The sequence below is a fragment of the Ruditapes philippinarum genome, unplaced genomic scaffold (genome assembly GCF_026571515.1).
Source record: "Ruditapes philippinarum isolate M1 unplaced genomic scaffold, ASM2657151v2 ctg548_1_1_1_1, whole genome shotgun sequence".
Lineage (NCBI taxonomy): Eukaryota > Metazoa > Mollusca > Bivalvia > Venerida > Veneridae > Ruditapes > Ruditapes philippinarum.
The window spans coordinates 339,618-356,032 of NW_026861361.1; the positions used below are offsets into that span (position 1 = coordinate 339,618).

Here is a 16,415-nt window from a genome sequence, read left to right on the forward strand (position 1 = left end):
AGTTGAAACAGTTATCCACTACAGCTTAAAGTGTGGAGTTGATACAGTTACCCACTATAGCTTAAAGTGTGGAGTTGAAACAGTTACCCACTACAGCTTAAAGTGTGGAGTTGATACAGTTACCAACTATAGCTTAAAGTGTGGAGTTGAAACAGTTACCCATTATAGCTTGAAGTGTGGAGTTGAAACAGTTACCCACTACAGCTTGAAGTGTGGAGTTGAAACAGTTACCCACTACAGCTTAAAGTGTGGAGTTGAACAGTTACCCATATAGCTTAAAGTGTGGAGTTGAAACAGTTACCCACTATAGCTTAAAGTGTGGAGTTGAAACAGTTACCCAATATAGCTTAAAGTGTGGAGTTGATACAGTTACCCACTACAGCTTAAAGTGTGGAATTGAAACAGTTACCCAATATAGCTTAAAGTGTTGGAGTTGAAACAGTTACCCACTATAGCTTGAAGTGTGGAGTTGAAACAGTTACCCACTATAGCTTGAAGTGTGGAGTTGAAACAGTTACCCACTATAGCTTGAAGTGTGGAGTTGAAACAGTTACCCACTATAGCTTAAAGTATGGAGTTGATACAGTTACCCACTATAGCTTGAAGTGTGGAGTTGATACAGTTACCCACTACAGCTTAAAGTGTGGAGTTGAAACAGTTAACCACTACAGCTTAAAGTGTGGAGTTGATACAGTTACCAACTATAGCTTGAAGTGTGGAGTTGAAACAGTTACCCACTATAGCTTGAAGTATGGAGTTGAAACAATTACCCACTACAGCTTAAAGTGTGGAGTTGAAACAGTTACCCAATATAGCTTAAAGTGTGGAGTTGAAACAGTTACCCACTATAGCTTAAAGTGTGGAGTTGAAACAGTTACCCACTACAGCTTAAAGTGTGGAGTTGATACAGTTACCCACTATAGCTTAAAGTGTGGAGTTGAAACATTTACCCACTACAGCTTAAAGTGTGGAGTTGATACAGTTACCTACTATAACTTAAAGTGTGGAGTTGATACAGTTACCCACTATAGCTTAAAGTGTGGAGTTGATATAGTTACCAACTATAGCTTGAAGTGTGGAGTTGAAACAGTTACCCACTACAGCTTAAAGTGTAGAGTTGATAAAGTAACCAACTATAGCTTGAAGTGTGGAGTTGAAACAGTTACCCAATATAGCTTAAAGTGTGGTCTTGAAACAGTTACCCACCAAAGACCTATGTCTACTTGCAGGAATCCATTTCTGATATAAACACTAGCCAATATTTAATAGATTTATCTGCGACGTAAATACCGTGAAATATACCTTGGAACAATTTAATGATTCAGAGATAACCCTGCACGTGCCAAAATCTGCAAATATCCATCATTAAAATACCTTAATAAATAGTTTTTTTTAAAGGTTGTAGGGTTATCTTACAATTTCGTTAAATGATATGAACTGTTTGTCAGTTCCGTAAACAATTACTACGTGATTTCTGAACATTTGAAAATATCAGGAAATGATAACTTATTTAAAGTGTTTGCTGTTTTTCCCTTATCTGACTCAATGCCAAGTTTTGATAAAATGTTTGTATTCTTTCCTGATATATTTCTACATGTTTTAGATTAACTTTATCTGAATGGCAGTATTAAAGTCAGCCATTGTATTTGATGCAAACCCCCGCTTTGGTGCTGGACTGTACAGCTAGCAAATGCTAGAATTCTTTCTTCAAAAGTCAAGCTTAAATAAGCGAAAAACAAAACAGAACAAGCAAACAAATAAAAAACAAACAAACAAACAAAGAATCAAGCCATAAACGCTGGTGTTTTAAACTAAAAAACTGATATGAAAGCACTGGAGGTAATGGCATTTGCTTCTAATTTAACAGGTTATGGTTAATAAACGTAAAACGTGCGTTGAGCGAATGATTTGAAATTTTGCGCACTAATTACTGGCCAAGACATACATCATTTAGTACAATATTTCCAGTCCCTTTCATGTCAGAATTCTATTTTCAGCTTTGCTTACCGTGCTATTTGCTCATGTGATCATTATATGCTGAGGTAAGCTAAAATATGCATTTTTTCTTCTATTATTATTAAACGTACATTAAGCCACATGAAATGAATGCCTTTTTACTTCTGTAGAAAGAACACACATATGCTTTAGATGGATTTAGAGCATATTAAATGCTATTCACATGGAGACTGTAGCTAGATTACATAGAGGGAGCAATCTGTAATATATGATTCAGATAAATGGTCATTGAATAATGTTTTGGAAACCAAATAATACAAACATTTTAAAAAATAAAAAATATAGTATTGTAAGGCTTAATGGGCCTTTAAAGATAACTGTTGGTGGTCGGGATACATACATTATAAATGTAGCGAGGCCTTTTGTTAATAATAAGCTACGCGTGTAACACCCTCACATGCATTAATTCACGTATTTCATGTTTTGTAATGCAAGTCATTCGAAATAACAGTAACAGCTTGAGACATTTTATTGGATTTGTAAATTTGTAAAGTATGATGAAAGAGTATTTGTAAATGATGCAATATAAGAAATCAACCACACGGCCTTGTTAATGGATGCGTTCACGTGTTTCCCTAAAAAATGCAAATAATGGGATTGACAGTATCTATTTTTAAATTCATTGATCTACAAAATATCTTAATGTAAAATATCTACGTGAATGGTTTGTATAGAACGTAAAGCATTTAAATTTAAACGCGAATTCAATCAGTGCACGTTATAAAAGTGGTGGTTCAGAAACTAACTGGTTTAAACTGCATGCATTGATTATTATTTATTTTTGCAATAAGAACACAGTAGATATTATTTTAAGTTTGGATTTACAGTCACACTATCACTGTCATGTGTCGATTTGTAAGCTTTATGGTTGATAAAAACAACTTTTGTGCTGCTTCATAGAAAAGCCTAGGGATTTTTTAAGCAGCGACAGTTTCTGAAGCTGCATCGTCATAAGTACATCGCCGCCTCTTTTGGTACATTCCCGTTGAAAAATAGTACCATCTGTTGTAAAAAAATACATTGTACTTTTGTAAAAGTGCTTTGATATTGCAGTATTCCATCAATTTGAAAGTAACAGTTATGAATAAGATATTTTTTGGCAAATAAAACAGTAAAACCAACAAGTTTTACCTTAGTATTCACCCGCACAAATTTCACTAATCATCGGTTTCCTCTTTAATGGACATGAGCCATATTCCTGGGAAGAATTACCGCAAGACATTTTGCTGATTTATGCTTAAATAATGCCCCAAACTGACTGAAGGTTAGGAGAACTATGTTCGTTGAAACTCAAAGATATTTGACACACGGTTATATTTTGTTCTGCAAATATTAATCACATTTACTTACCTATTTTCTAAAATCCAACGGAAGGAAACGATGGTCCAGGTATATGGCCATTTAATAGCTTTTGGGGAAAATTTAGTATTACAGCAGAATTAAGAAGATTTTGAGAAATTAGAATGAAAGCATTTCTGAGGCTTAAGCATATTTTGTGTTGGTGCTAATCTATGACCATGCTCATTGCTTTCCTTGTAAATGCGTTTTCTGAGTTAAAATATGAATCAGCTCAAAAATAAGTCAAAGAAAAAAAATATATTTTTATGAGTTTGAATTAACTCTTTACATATTTTAATTTTTGTTTCTGCCAGTTGCTACAATAATGTCGTCCTTTCCTTTACCCGTTGCCGTCTACAAACTTTAGTCATAATATGTCCATTGTCTTCACACTTGTACTTTACAAGACTGCAAGTAGGCAAGACTAAACTTGGTCTTGACTACTGAGCCCCTAATGTGACATTTTCCACACTTTTTTCCCCGAACTTAATTCGTTTTTACGAAATAATAATTACTTATAATCGCAAGGTTGATCCAGGCTTGTAAATGACCCCCTTTGCGAGATTAGAAGGTTTTTTGTCAAGCTCACAATGACCTTAAATAAGATTTCGTAAAAACGAATTAATATTTCGTAACTACGAATTAATATTTCGGGGAAACGGACAAAAGCCCTCCCGGACAAAAGCCTTCCCGTCAAAAAATGACAAGGCGGACAAAAGCCCTCCCGTGAAAATAACAGAGCGGACAAAAGCCCTCCCATAAAAATGACTGGGCGGACAAAAGCCCTCCCGTGAAAATAACAAGGCGGACAAAGCCCTCCCGTAACAAAAATAAATATGTATGTTGAATATCTGTGTTTTTTTTTTCAATACACTCAACATATTAAAATTGTTACATATATTTCTTGTTGTTTTCAATTGGCCTAAGTATGTGTATGAGCTAGAACCACCTTTTATCCTGAAATGTTTAACGAGGTAACTTTTTACACGAATGTCGTTAAAAACAAAGTCACTTTTAAAAGTAATTGACTCATTACAAGGCACATTATAAATGTCTTTAACTTTTAAGTTAGATGATTTTAACTTCTTTTCATCATTTATTACTCTATTAATATTAACTTCACATAGGAGTAATCCTTCATATCTATGTGAATAAATATGCACTTACAGATTTTATAGCACTAATTATTCAGATGCCTCTCAGGAATGTGCTCAAGCCCATACCATACAAACACGGTTATGCCAATGGAAAACAAAAGTATTCGTGATTACAATTTTAATTTGTTGAGTGCATTGAAAAAAAAAAACTATTCAACGTACATATATGTATTTGCTGCGAGAGGGCTTTTGTCCGCCCTATTATTTTCACGGGAGAGCTTTTGTCCGCCCTGTCATTTTTACGGGAGGGCTTTTGTCCGCCCTGTCATTTTCACGGGATGGCTTTTGTCCGCCTTGTCATTTTCACGGGAGGGCTTTTGTCCGCCTTGTCACTTTTTAACGGGAGAGCTTTTGTCCAGGAGGGCTTTTGTCCTACACTCAATATTTCGTAAAAACGAATTATTATTTCGTAAAAACGAATTATTATTTCGTAAAAACGAATTATTATTTCGTAAAAACGAATTAATATTTCTTACTTACGAATTATTATTTCGTAAAAACTAAACTAAATATATATTTACATGTAATATATTCATACAGTGTTGCCCATTACATGTTCACGTGACTGTTTATTATCATTTATTATTACACATGTATTTGTATCATGTTTTTGTATTGTCAATATTCAAACTGGGATATATATTCAATAAAACTTAAAACTTGAAAATACATTAATTTATAAAACCACAATTTTATTGACATATAAGGTTTTATTTTTTGTTTTTAATACTTTATTTTTACATTTCCTAAACAATTAAGCTGTTTCCAACTGCAATCGTAATGAAAGCCTTGAACTTCTTAGAAGATGACTGATAATATTATAAGTTGTTTTGCTGTCTGACATGTTAAACAATGCCTTCAAAAAATATTGGTTCAATATTTGTTTAGGCAAAGTTTCTTTACTAAAAAACAATAAGATTTGTGACAATGTCTAATTAATATTGTCGACGAAATCCATTATTTCAGCATATCAACCTATCATGTATCAAATAGCGTGCAATAGGAATGCTTCCGGAACAAACAAACAATGTTAAATGAAATATTTCATCATAATTTACTGCAAGTGCAAGATGACCGTTATTTAAACAACATGTCGATACCAAATAAGACATGTCTCTTGTAACATTACATCATCCTTTTAATAAACGTGTTACATGTTAATGCATTTATTATTCATTCATTATTATAGATGAAATCGATATCTATACAAAAATCTACAAACACGCAGTTAAATTTATTATTCGGAAATTTTATTGCTTTATCTATAATTGAATTTAATAGAGAAACTTTTAAGTTTACAACAACAAAATTCTTATTCTCCAATTGACGCTCTTAACCGCAGGCCAAAAAATAATTGAAAATATTATAGAAAATAGGATATAAATGTTGCCCAATCTCCGAATTTAAATCTTACGGAAGGTCAATGCTCTTGTCGGAATTAATGCACGAAGGGGCACCCGAGGTCTTCCCCCACCAGAAAAGCTGGAAAGTAGCTATATGGCATTAACAGTTGGTCGGTGTGATTTAAAACCCCAACAAAATGATGTTCATTTGAATCTAATGCTCATACAGCGGTTCAGCGGATATGATATGAACAAACACGTTATTAAATGATTTACTTAAAACAAGTAATATAACTAAAATACATCGTGTAAATATGTCAGGGACAAGCTTATCAGTATCAGCAATACTTCAAGACAGGAAATAGATGTTCGCACCTCAATCCTATCAAATTCCTTATCCGATTACTCAACAGTTTCTACAGAGTTCGTATTATCATTACATAAAATATGATTTTTCATTATCAACCTAATACATTATTATAGGAAAATAAATCTTTAGAATGATAAGAAAACTTTTCCCCAAGTCAATATGTTCTGAGTCTTAGAAACTCGTTTTTCAAGACATACTGGTATATCTTATTTCACATCTAAAACATATTGTGGTTAACATTTTGGCTGTTTTTGTTTTGTATTAGAATCATGATCTATTTAACGAGCCTCTTTGCTCTTTGAATAGATAAGACAACTGGTTAATTACCCTGCAGTGTCATAGACAGATCTTCTACCTATCAATTTATCTAGTGATCTCTTCTACACTTTCTGTGACAAATGTTAAATATTAGTCTGAAATAATAAAATACGTTTATGATGTGTATATGATGTTCTTGGAATTTTATGGCAGAAAACTATGACACGATTTGTCTGACCCAGTAACACTGATATTTACACAAAACGCGTGTCACTGACAGCCAAATTTGACCAATCAAAAGTCATATCAATGTAGATAATTGACAAAAATAGATTAAACAGTTAAGCAGACACAGGTACGCATTTCGACAGATTAAATTGTTTTTGTTATATTTTTTTCTCTTTATCTTTCTTTTTCTTGTATTACACAGAGTCTTTTAAAATTATTGATACAACTAAACATATCTTTTGATACAACTAAACATATCAATCTAATATATTCATACAGTGTTGCCCTCACATGTTCACGTGACTGTTTATAATCATTTATTATTACACTTGTATTTGTCCTATGTTTTTGTATTTGAAATATGCAATCTTTGATGTAAATTCAATAAAACTTAAAACTTGAAAATACATTAATGGATAGAACCCCAATTTTATTGACATATAAGGTTTTATTTTTGTTTTAAATACCTTAATTTAACATGTTCTAAACAATGATGCTGATTCCAACTGGAATCGTAATGAAAACCTTGAACTTCCGTATAAGTTGTTTTGCTGTTGTTGTTTATTCCCCTTTCTATCCTATGACATGTTTAACAATGCTTCAAAAACAATTGCGTTCAATATTTGTTTTGCGGGTTGTTTTTTTTACTGAAAAACAATAATATTTGTGACAATGTCTAATTCATATTGTCGACGAAATCCATTATTTCAGCATATCAACCATGTATCAAATAGCGTGCAATAGGAATGCTTCCGGAACAAACAAACAATGTTAAATGAAACATTTCATCATAATTTACTACTAGTAATCTCCGCGCCAAGATGACCGTTATTTTAACGACATGTCAATACCAAATGAGAAATGTCTCTTGTAACATTACATCATCCCTTTTTAAATAGACGTTTTACAAAGTAATGCATTTACTATTCATTCAAATATTAGAGATGAAATCGATATCTATACTGAAATCTACAAATACGCAGTTAAATTTATTATTCGGAAATTTTATTGCTTTATCTATAATTTAATTTAATAGAGAGACTTTTAAGTTTACAACAACAAAATTCTTATTCTCCAATTGACGCTCTTAACCGCAGGCCGAAAAAATAATTGAAAATACATATAAATGTTGCCAAATCTCCGAATGCAAGGTCAATGCTCTTGTCGAAATTAATGCACGAAGGTGCACCCGAGGTCTTCCCTCACCAGAAAAGCTGGAAAGTAGCTATATTGCATTTACAGTGAGTTGATCGGTGTGATTTAAAACCCCAACAAAATAAACATGATTTGAATTTCGTGCCAATATGTGGATATGATGAACAAATATGCAATTAAATGATTTACTTTAAACAAGTAATATAACTAAAATACATCGTGTAAATATGTCAGGGACAAGCTTATCAGTATCAGCAATACTTCAAGACAGGAAATAGATGTTCGCACCTCAATCCTATCAAATTCCTTATCCGATTACTCAACAGTTTCTACAGAGTTCGTATTATCATTACATAAAATATGATTTTTCATTATCAACCTAATACATTATTTTAGGCAAATAAATCTTAAGAATGATAAGAAACTTTTTCACGAGTCAATATGTTCTGAATCATTGAAACTCGTTTTTCAAGAGATACTGGTATATGTTATTTCACTTCTAAAACATATTGTGGTTAACATTTTTGGCTGTTTTTGTTTTGTATTAGAATCATGATCTATTTAAAGAGTCTCTTGCTCTTTAAATATATAAGACAAATGTCAATGACATAGTTATCTACCCTGCAGTGTCGTAGTCAGATCTCTATACCTTCAGTTACTAAGTATATGGTAGTGTTCATCCGTGCTGTTCTACAGAAATTAGAACCTTCGACGGGAGCGATAGCGACAGGAGATTGTTTCTAGTTTCTGTAGAACAGCTACGGATGAATACTAACATACTTAGTGGCCTCATTATTGTTCAACATAATACGTGGTTCTACATGTATGAAATGTTATGGAAAATAGAAGGCGACTCTGAACGGAATTCGATATAGTATCGACTTTAGTTCTTCTATGAAAATTAACACACACAATTTTTAAGAAATACAGCGTTTTCATTGTTATTAATTGTACAGCAAGTTGTATAGAAGTCCACAAAATCGCCAAAGCAAGCTAACAGAAAAGCTTTATATTTTCGTATATTTATAGTAGACTGAAATATTTCCTTTAGTGATATTGGTCCGTACATTGATCTAAATATCATACTGAATAATAGGTTACGAATCAAGACATATACAATTCGTGCATTAAAAGAAAACAAATCGGAATGTAAATTGTGCATTGCAAGGGAAACAACTATAACAAACTGACTAATTTCTCAGGACAAAATTATCTGCTTTTATAATAATGTAATATATTGCGGCAAGCCGAAGAAAATTTAATTTAAAAAATGGTGAAAAAGTATGCTCAGTGGCTAAGGTTAAAACTTTTTATAGGTTATTAATGTAAATGAAGAAACGACAAATTGAAACGTGCATTTGATTGGCACTATTTGATTGGCACTATCCAAAAACAACTTGTTAAAGCAACTAACAATCCTTTTCAAAACCGACTACTATTAAAACCGAATTTCCTAGCGACCTGTATTAATAAATATGCTGATACAACATTTTAACTGATGATAAATAAACCACTTGAATAAAAGTGTGGGTATGAAGACATTTCTTGTCGCAATTTTATATGCTATAGAGCCAATCCCAAAGATCTGTGACCAAAAGATAAAGTGTTCTATGTGTCTCACGATATCTAAATATAGCAAATCACTGATGAAAACTTCTCATGCATCATTCTGTCTCTAGGAAACAGTTCGCAATAAATAACGTGTAGAAAATACAATAAATCTATTTTTCTAATCCGTCTCCGTTAAAGAATCTATCAAGTGTAATGATATAACGTATGGTAACATGGGTCTTTGACATATACTATAGTTGTTTTAATATGAACAGTTATAGGCATGGAGATACCGAGCTTTTCGTAGTTGTCACGGAATACCTATATAGGTGGATGCATGGAGGATAGACTATGAATATTTTTGTTCTTATCCTTTAAATATATATCATATGACTTTGCTTAATATGGTACGTATAGCTAGGCATTACAACTTAGTTTGGTTTTGTTAAGAAAGTTTTTTCCAGTCTCAGCGGAACAGGATGACAAATGAGTTTATTTGCATTTTCCCGCCCAATATATATACACGCCGCAGCCGGGATTCGAGCCACGGGTCTCTGGATTGCCGGTCCAGTATGATATCCACTACAGCATACTTGCAGGATACACTTGTCAGCATCAAAAATATAGATAAAGCAAAATGTTCACGTTTATCAAAATAAAAATCGGTTTTAATTTTATTTTAATACAATTAGTTTTGTATTTATCAGTCTAAATTGTGTAGATGTAATAACTAACATAATTGGCTGAAAAAGTCGCAACAGTATACACCGAATGATTGAATGTTTTCACACAAGTAGTAACAAGCGTTTTTATTATTGTGCAAGTAAATCCATTACCGAGAAACTTTACAAGCGCAAACATTTAATCTGTCACAATATAAAACGTTGTTTGCTCACATTGGGAACTGGAAAATCATTCTTCTTTTAGATGATTCATCGTAGATTAGTCAGTGAATGAGAAAATAAAATTTTCAATGGTATATATTGTATTTGTTTAAAACAGTGTGTACAACACTGAAGGTCTTTTTCCACGCATAAACATGTGTAACCCACCTCCTGAAACACAAGACTACCGTTACATGTCAGTTCATCTGAGAACATTTCTATTGTAACCAAATAGCTCAAAATCATAGTCATATATTGTAGCTATATCTGATATCAAACGTTCTGGGATTTTCCTGTATTCGTCAAGCATCATAGATTGTTTCTGTCCTTTTAAGTCAATTCCCTTTTTATTTTGATTTTCTAAGGTTTGAAAGACTAAAATCAAGAATATTTCTGTTGGAGTTTTGAAAAATTCTGGTATTGCTAAGTTATCTTCTGGAAGTTTTGAATCTCGGTGGATATACCCGTTGTATTGGAAGGTCAACCATAATCTCTTAGCTACATCGACTTTGTCAAAACAACCTTTCTGAATACTTGACTCTAATCTAAAGTTATATTTTGTTATCGTAACAATTTCTTCACGAACCAAATCTTGTTTTGTAACATTTTCTTTGAGATGTTCCAGATTGTACTTTGACATTATATAATCTGCATCTAATCCGAACGATTCTTGTCTACCAATGACGTCATACTGCACGTGGCATGGACTACAAAGTCGATGTATTTTGTCCCAATGTTCGTTCAAACCTACTTTATGCGTCATATTGATGAACAAAAGAAATTCATGAAATGTTACATTATTTGCACATTTATCTTCGTATTCAGGCCGATTTCGCCGTACCTTTTTTACGACAGCACGAGCATCAGTTCTCCAGAAATCTGGAAGCAAAAATTTATCAATGTACGCTGACCACAACCTAGAAAAAGGATTACGAACAAACATAAATGATTTCCCGTTAGCCATCAACATCTGGGAAACTGGATTATGCACACTCCACTGTCGAATATTTTTTATATTACCATAATGAACATAACTTCTGTCAATGTCTGAAGGTTTGTTTATATTCTGATTATCCGGATAATCTTTACTCACAAATCGCATGATACGTTTCCAGAATGTACATCCAACCTTTGGAACTATGCAATAATGTATTTGTTCGTACGTCCAAACTCTGCCACCTTGATGAAGATTTTGCCAGTATGGATTTTGCATGTAACCCGAACATGTGTCTCGAATTGACGCTAGTCTATTGCTCATATAGTCATCAAGTTTTGTTGACAAGTGGCTTCTCGGTGGAGCAGAAGTTGAGACTGTCAAATTAGGTTTATACGTTTGAAACCTGTTGATACCTTGGTCGTGCACAGACTTGTTCATCTTGAAAATAAATGCAATAAATATATCAACGATGTAAAAAAAAATACTAACAATTAACTTTATTTATTGCAAATAAATACGAAAAATTGTTAAACTACATGTATGTATTTTTTTAGAAACGAACTTTTGTCATGTGAACTCTCAACTTTTCGTATCTATCTGATAGATCCTACATTATTTCGGACAGAAATCTGTATGCATGCTACAACTTGGGAAGAGCATCCGTTGCTTTCCTGTTTTCACAAAACAAACGAGAAACATTGAGAAGAAATTGCCAGGACTTTAACAACTAAGTTGCGCGGTCCATGAATAACAAGTATAGTAGCCATGGGAGATTTGTGAAGTGAATAATTTTCTAGTATTTGAAATAGTGCAGTTTATTTATTCATATTGTTTCAATGTTTGCTGGAATATATGCATAAAAATATTTTTGCAATACATTTGAATTTATTTTAAAGAAGAAACAAAGATTTACAAGCTCATGTCTGTTTGTTGGCAGCCGGTGTTTAAGCAATGCGTTGTCTGGAAAAAAAGAAGAAAACAGAAATTATATTTTTTTTACCGAAATTTGCAACAAGAACTCCTTTAATTGCAGATATCATTAAGATTTCATTGTAAAACTGAGAATGATGTCACGGTAACAGTGAATTTGCGGCAATAAAATTTAATGTAAAAGAGTAACTCCCTAAGCAAATACAAAGATCGATTTAATTAATTCAAATAAAGCATGCATTTCTTTTTAGTCATAAAAGCAATCAATAAACTGCATTTGTACAGATCGTCTACAGATGTGATTTTCAACGATGATTTCAAAGATAAAAGAATGTTTAAATATCTTTTTAAATAGATTTATTCTAACAATACTAAAGTATTATATCTCTGTAGCTGAATGCACATATTCAACAGTTTCATCACAGTTAAAAAAGTAAAAAATATCATTACATGTATTATAAATATTTGTATAACGAAGTTAATTTGATTAAAGACTGTAACAAGAAGTTAATTATGATTTAACTAAGAACCACTGAAGCTTGAAGTTCTCCTTATACATGTATATTGTGAAGTTTCTTTTACATTAGGAAAGAACAGGACTTAGTGCTGCACATGCCATTATTTTGCAACCATATATTATAAACAGGAAGTAGAACTTTTTCATTGAAACTGTATATGTTTCAGATTTGTCAGTGATAAATCACCATAAAAAAAGTATAAAATAAGTTACATGTCGGCCAATTATATTGTGTAGTACACACAATAAATAGAGGATAGTCAAGGTCTTTTTTCCTAAACATACGGAGTTTATTTTCATAAGATTTATTTCCAATTACTGCCACTCGTGAAATATGATAATTCTATATAACACAAAATGAAAATAAATCCGGTACATTTATATATAATTACAATTCGAAAGTCTTTCCCTGGAGTTTTGTGTAGTGGCTGAATTTAGAAGAAACTAGTCAGGCAAAACACCAATGAAAATACGGAAAATATGTTTCACTGCAGCGAAAAAAAAATTGACACTGAAAATACGGAAAATGAAAGTAATGTTATTTCATCAATATTTCTCATATTTTTATAAGAACATGTACATGTATATAATAATAAAATGATATATATGTACTTTTTTCAAATTCCAAATAGTAATGCAAGTAATGGTTCTGCCGCTCTCTTCATTATTTTTTGATGGTCTAAGGTTTTCATGCGACCAATGAAAATACTCCATACGAATGCATCCGTTTATACTTTCATTTTGGATTGAGATTTGACAAATCGGAAAAACGGTTCGTTAAAGTTTCATATGATGTTTTGATTGAACAGTTATTACAAATAATAATATAATTTTATCAGATTTATATGCACAATACAAAAAATATTCATTCATTTCGAATAAACTGTCGTTTAGTCGGGTAATTTTGACAAAAACCCAGCGGTCAGTTCTCTGTCGACTTACACTTGCGGTGACTTGAGTTAAAATATCTTCTTATAACTTGAAATGATTGTAAAGACAGCTTTATTTCCTTTAAGAGTAATCAATTCCCTACCATTTGGTACCAAGATATTGAAAATTGGTGAAAAAATGTTGGAGTTATGGAGTTCATATTAAGATGAGTGCTGAAAAATGAGCAGCGAGTTGCATACCTTTACTAAATATATATGCATCAATTTTTAATTTTTATTTTTGTGGGAAATGAAGGAAATTGAATAAAAAACATATACCAAATATAGAAACATGTTTCAAATGAAAAATACTGCAGTTTACATTGTTTGGAGCCGCCTCCGTGGTCGAGGGGTTAGAGTCGATGACTTCTAATCCAGTTACCTCTCTGGCGTGGGTTCGATCCCCGGGAGATGCTTTGGTAGTTTAGCGCGGAGGAAGGTAGTCTAGTACTGGTGTAACTCTCCAGGAACGATGGTTAGGAAACTATCCGCCTATATGACTGAAATACTGTTGGAAAAAGGCGTAAAATGAAATAAACAAACAAACAAACAAACATTGTTTGGAGAGGTAGGAGGGTTGTAGAGTAGGCGGGGGCGGGGGTAGTGACCAATCAACGCGCTTAACACATATGAATGAGATAATGGAGTATATACAAAAAAGCAAGTAAATTATGTTTTCATGTATGCATTACTTTTATGTATTGTTGGAAGGGGTGATACCGAACCTTTCAGAGAGTTGCAATGTATTTATAAAGTGCAAGTAATACTGCATTTATTTATTTATTTTAGTTTTGGGGACAGTTCAGTACTTGTTTCTTAAAAACACCTTTTTCCCCCTCAATCATAAGTATCTTGATGTTCCCATTTGTCTCTTTATTTCTTTATAACGGGTTGCACCTTAGTGATGAACAGCAACAAGCTAGTGTAACTTTTCCTTATTTTCCATATTTGTTACACAGAAAATTGATTATTTATTTGAAATTTGTAACGGTTATAATATTATACGAAAGATATACGGTCGTTCGGAATTAACAGATACTATGTTAGTGAGGAGTGGGAAAATATCTCATTTATTTTCCGTCGTATTTCTTTTCCCAAATCTAAATTGCTATAAAGATAGTATGTGAAAAAAAGAGTCACTGAATAAGGCTAAGGTATTTTTCATTTTAATTTTACTCAGTTTTTTCTCAATATTTCAATAGCGTTAAGTAGCATAATTATATAATATATAATTATATAGAGGATATTGAGTGTGTGTTGGTTCAATACAGACTTTTTTGAACGAGTTGAAATAGAATTATATTATGCGAGCCAATAATCACATTTTCAAAATAAAGACTATTCACAATGGACATTCTTTTCATTGGTAGCCTTATAGTTTAGCACGTCTTTAGTAGTTTTATACACACGGCTCCTGTCAATTTATGAAGTCATTTCATGTTTGCTTTTAAAAAGGGAAGTTTGCGGTATTATAAATTAGTTATAAAGATTCTTAACAGGTTATATGACCGTGTATAAACGTTTGTTTGAAATATATCTATACATTCAAAAAAAACGTTTATATAGGGCTACACAACCCTTCAAAAAATCTTTATAACTAATAATATAAACGTCACGACTTTCCTATGAAAAGCGACGTGCAGTATTACAAAACGCAAATGACGTCAAAATATAATTATGCAATATAAAATCGTGCGTCACAATATGTGATAAATAGTATTACTATTTGATTAATCAACGAGAAAAATACACTGATACTTATAGATGAGAGTATAGCTGTATATGAAGATATGTATACTACGAAATCAGTCATTAACCGAATGTAATATGTAAATTATTACTTGAACCTAGAACCTTTTTAATTTCCTTAAAATTTACATTTTTATCATTTTTTTTAAAAAAAATATTTGGAGGCATGTAGCTTTAAATGGTTACATTTTGTATTGAAAATGTTTATATTTGCTTTGTATTGGTTGAATAGTGGTCATATCCTGGCGTTTGGGTAGATTTTAGAATAACGACGTCTAGGCAGTTTTTCATAATGGTTGGATGTTGGATTTGGGTTGGAAGAACATTGAATTGCACTGAAAACTTGTTCAATTTAAGGTTGGGATTATGGCGTCTAAACCAACATAAATCCAACGTCAATCCGACGTTAGGTTAATCCGACGTCAATTGTTTTCCGTGTGTCCAAAACCAACAGAAATTGTTTCCTATTCTCTTTGACTTATATCAATTAATGTACACTCCAGCACACACACGATTTGAAAATGGTAATGGCCACTTTACGATGTTACGAATATTGGCTAGCTTGTCAAAATGTACGTTAAAAGAATAGCGTTAAAGAGAGAATTGCTTATACACTTATACACAGTTCTAAGATGTTGTTATAATTAATTTATATAAAAAGAAATCATACCTGTCCTTGTGTACCATGCAAATATCACTATAACCAATAGCGATTGAATAACAATGACGATTTTTGAACAATTGTTTTTAAAAAGCACCATATTGACCATATACATCCTCATAAGTTATCTCATAAATTTTGAATTTATAACAAGACTTGATTTATCAATAAAACGCTAACAGTAATCTTTTCTCCAATATTTAAAGTTTACATTGGTGGTAGCTTCAGTATTATATTACAAAACGGACAAAAGTCTTTCAAAATAAACGCGATTTCTTTTTAAAAAGAACACTTGAGCACGAACTCGGAGGTAAATATTATATATAATCATGCGATACAAATCTGCTTTATAATTGTTATTTCAACAGAAAAATAGTTTTTTTTTAATTTTT

General features: G+C 32.2%; 1 protein-coding gene across 1 annotated transcript; it reads right to left on the minus strand.

The window, feature by feature from the left end:
- Window positions 1–8,948: 8,948 nt before the first annotated feature.
- On the minus strand, window positions 8,949–16,305 carry LOC132715387 (carbohydrate sulfotransferase 8-like). Its single transcript, XM_060698386.1, has 3 exons — window positions 16,033–16,305; window positions 12,151–12,197; window positions 8,949–11,675 (listed from the first exon to the last, which is right to left on the minus strand). The coding sequence occupies exons 1-3, from the start codon at window positions 16,142–16,144 to the stop codon at window positions 10,503–10,505; spliced, it is 1,332 nt and encodes a 443-aa protein (XP_060554369.1). The 5' UTR covers window positions 16,145–16,305; the 3' UTR covers window positions 8,949–10,502.
- Window positions 16,306–16,415: the final 110 nt, after the last annotated feature.

What these genes read in the sequence shown, in the direction of transcription:
- LOC132715387 (XM_060698386.1), bottom strand. Translation starts at nt 16,144, where the DNA reads ATGAGGATGTATATGGTCAATATGGTGCTTTTTAAAAACAATTGTTCA. An exon ending in TGCATGGTACACAAGGACAG is followed by an intron (nt 12,198 to 16,032) that starts GTATGATTTCTT and finishes CTTTTTTTCCAG; the next exon opens with ACAACGCATTGCTTAAACAC. An exon ending in CAACAAACAGACATGAGCTT is followed by an intron (nt 11,676 to 12,150) that starts GTAAATCTTTGT and finishes TTTATTTTCAAG; the next exon opens with ATGAACAAGTCTGTGCACGA.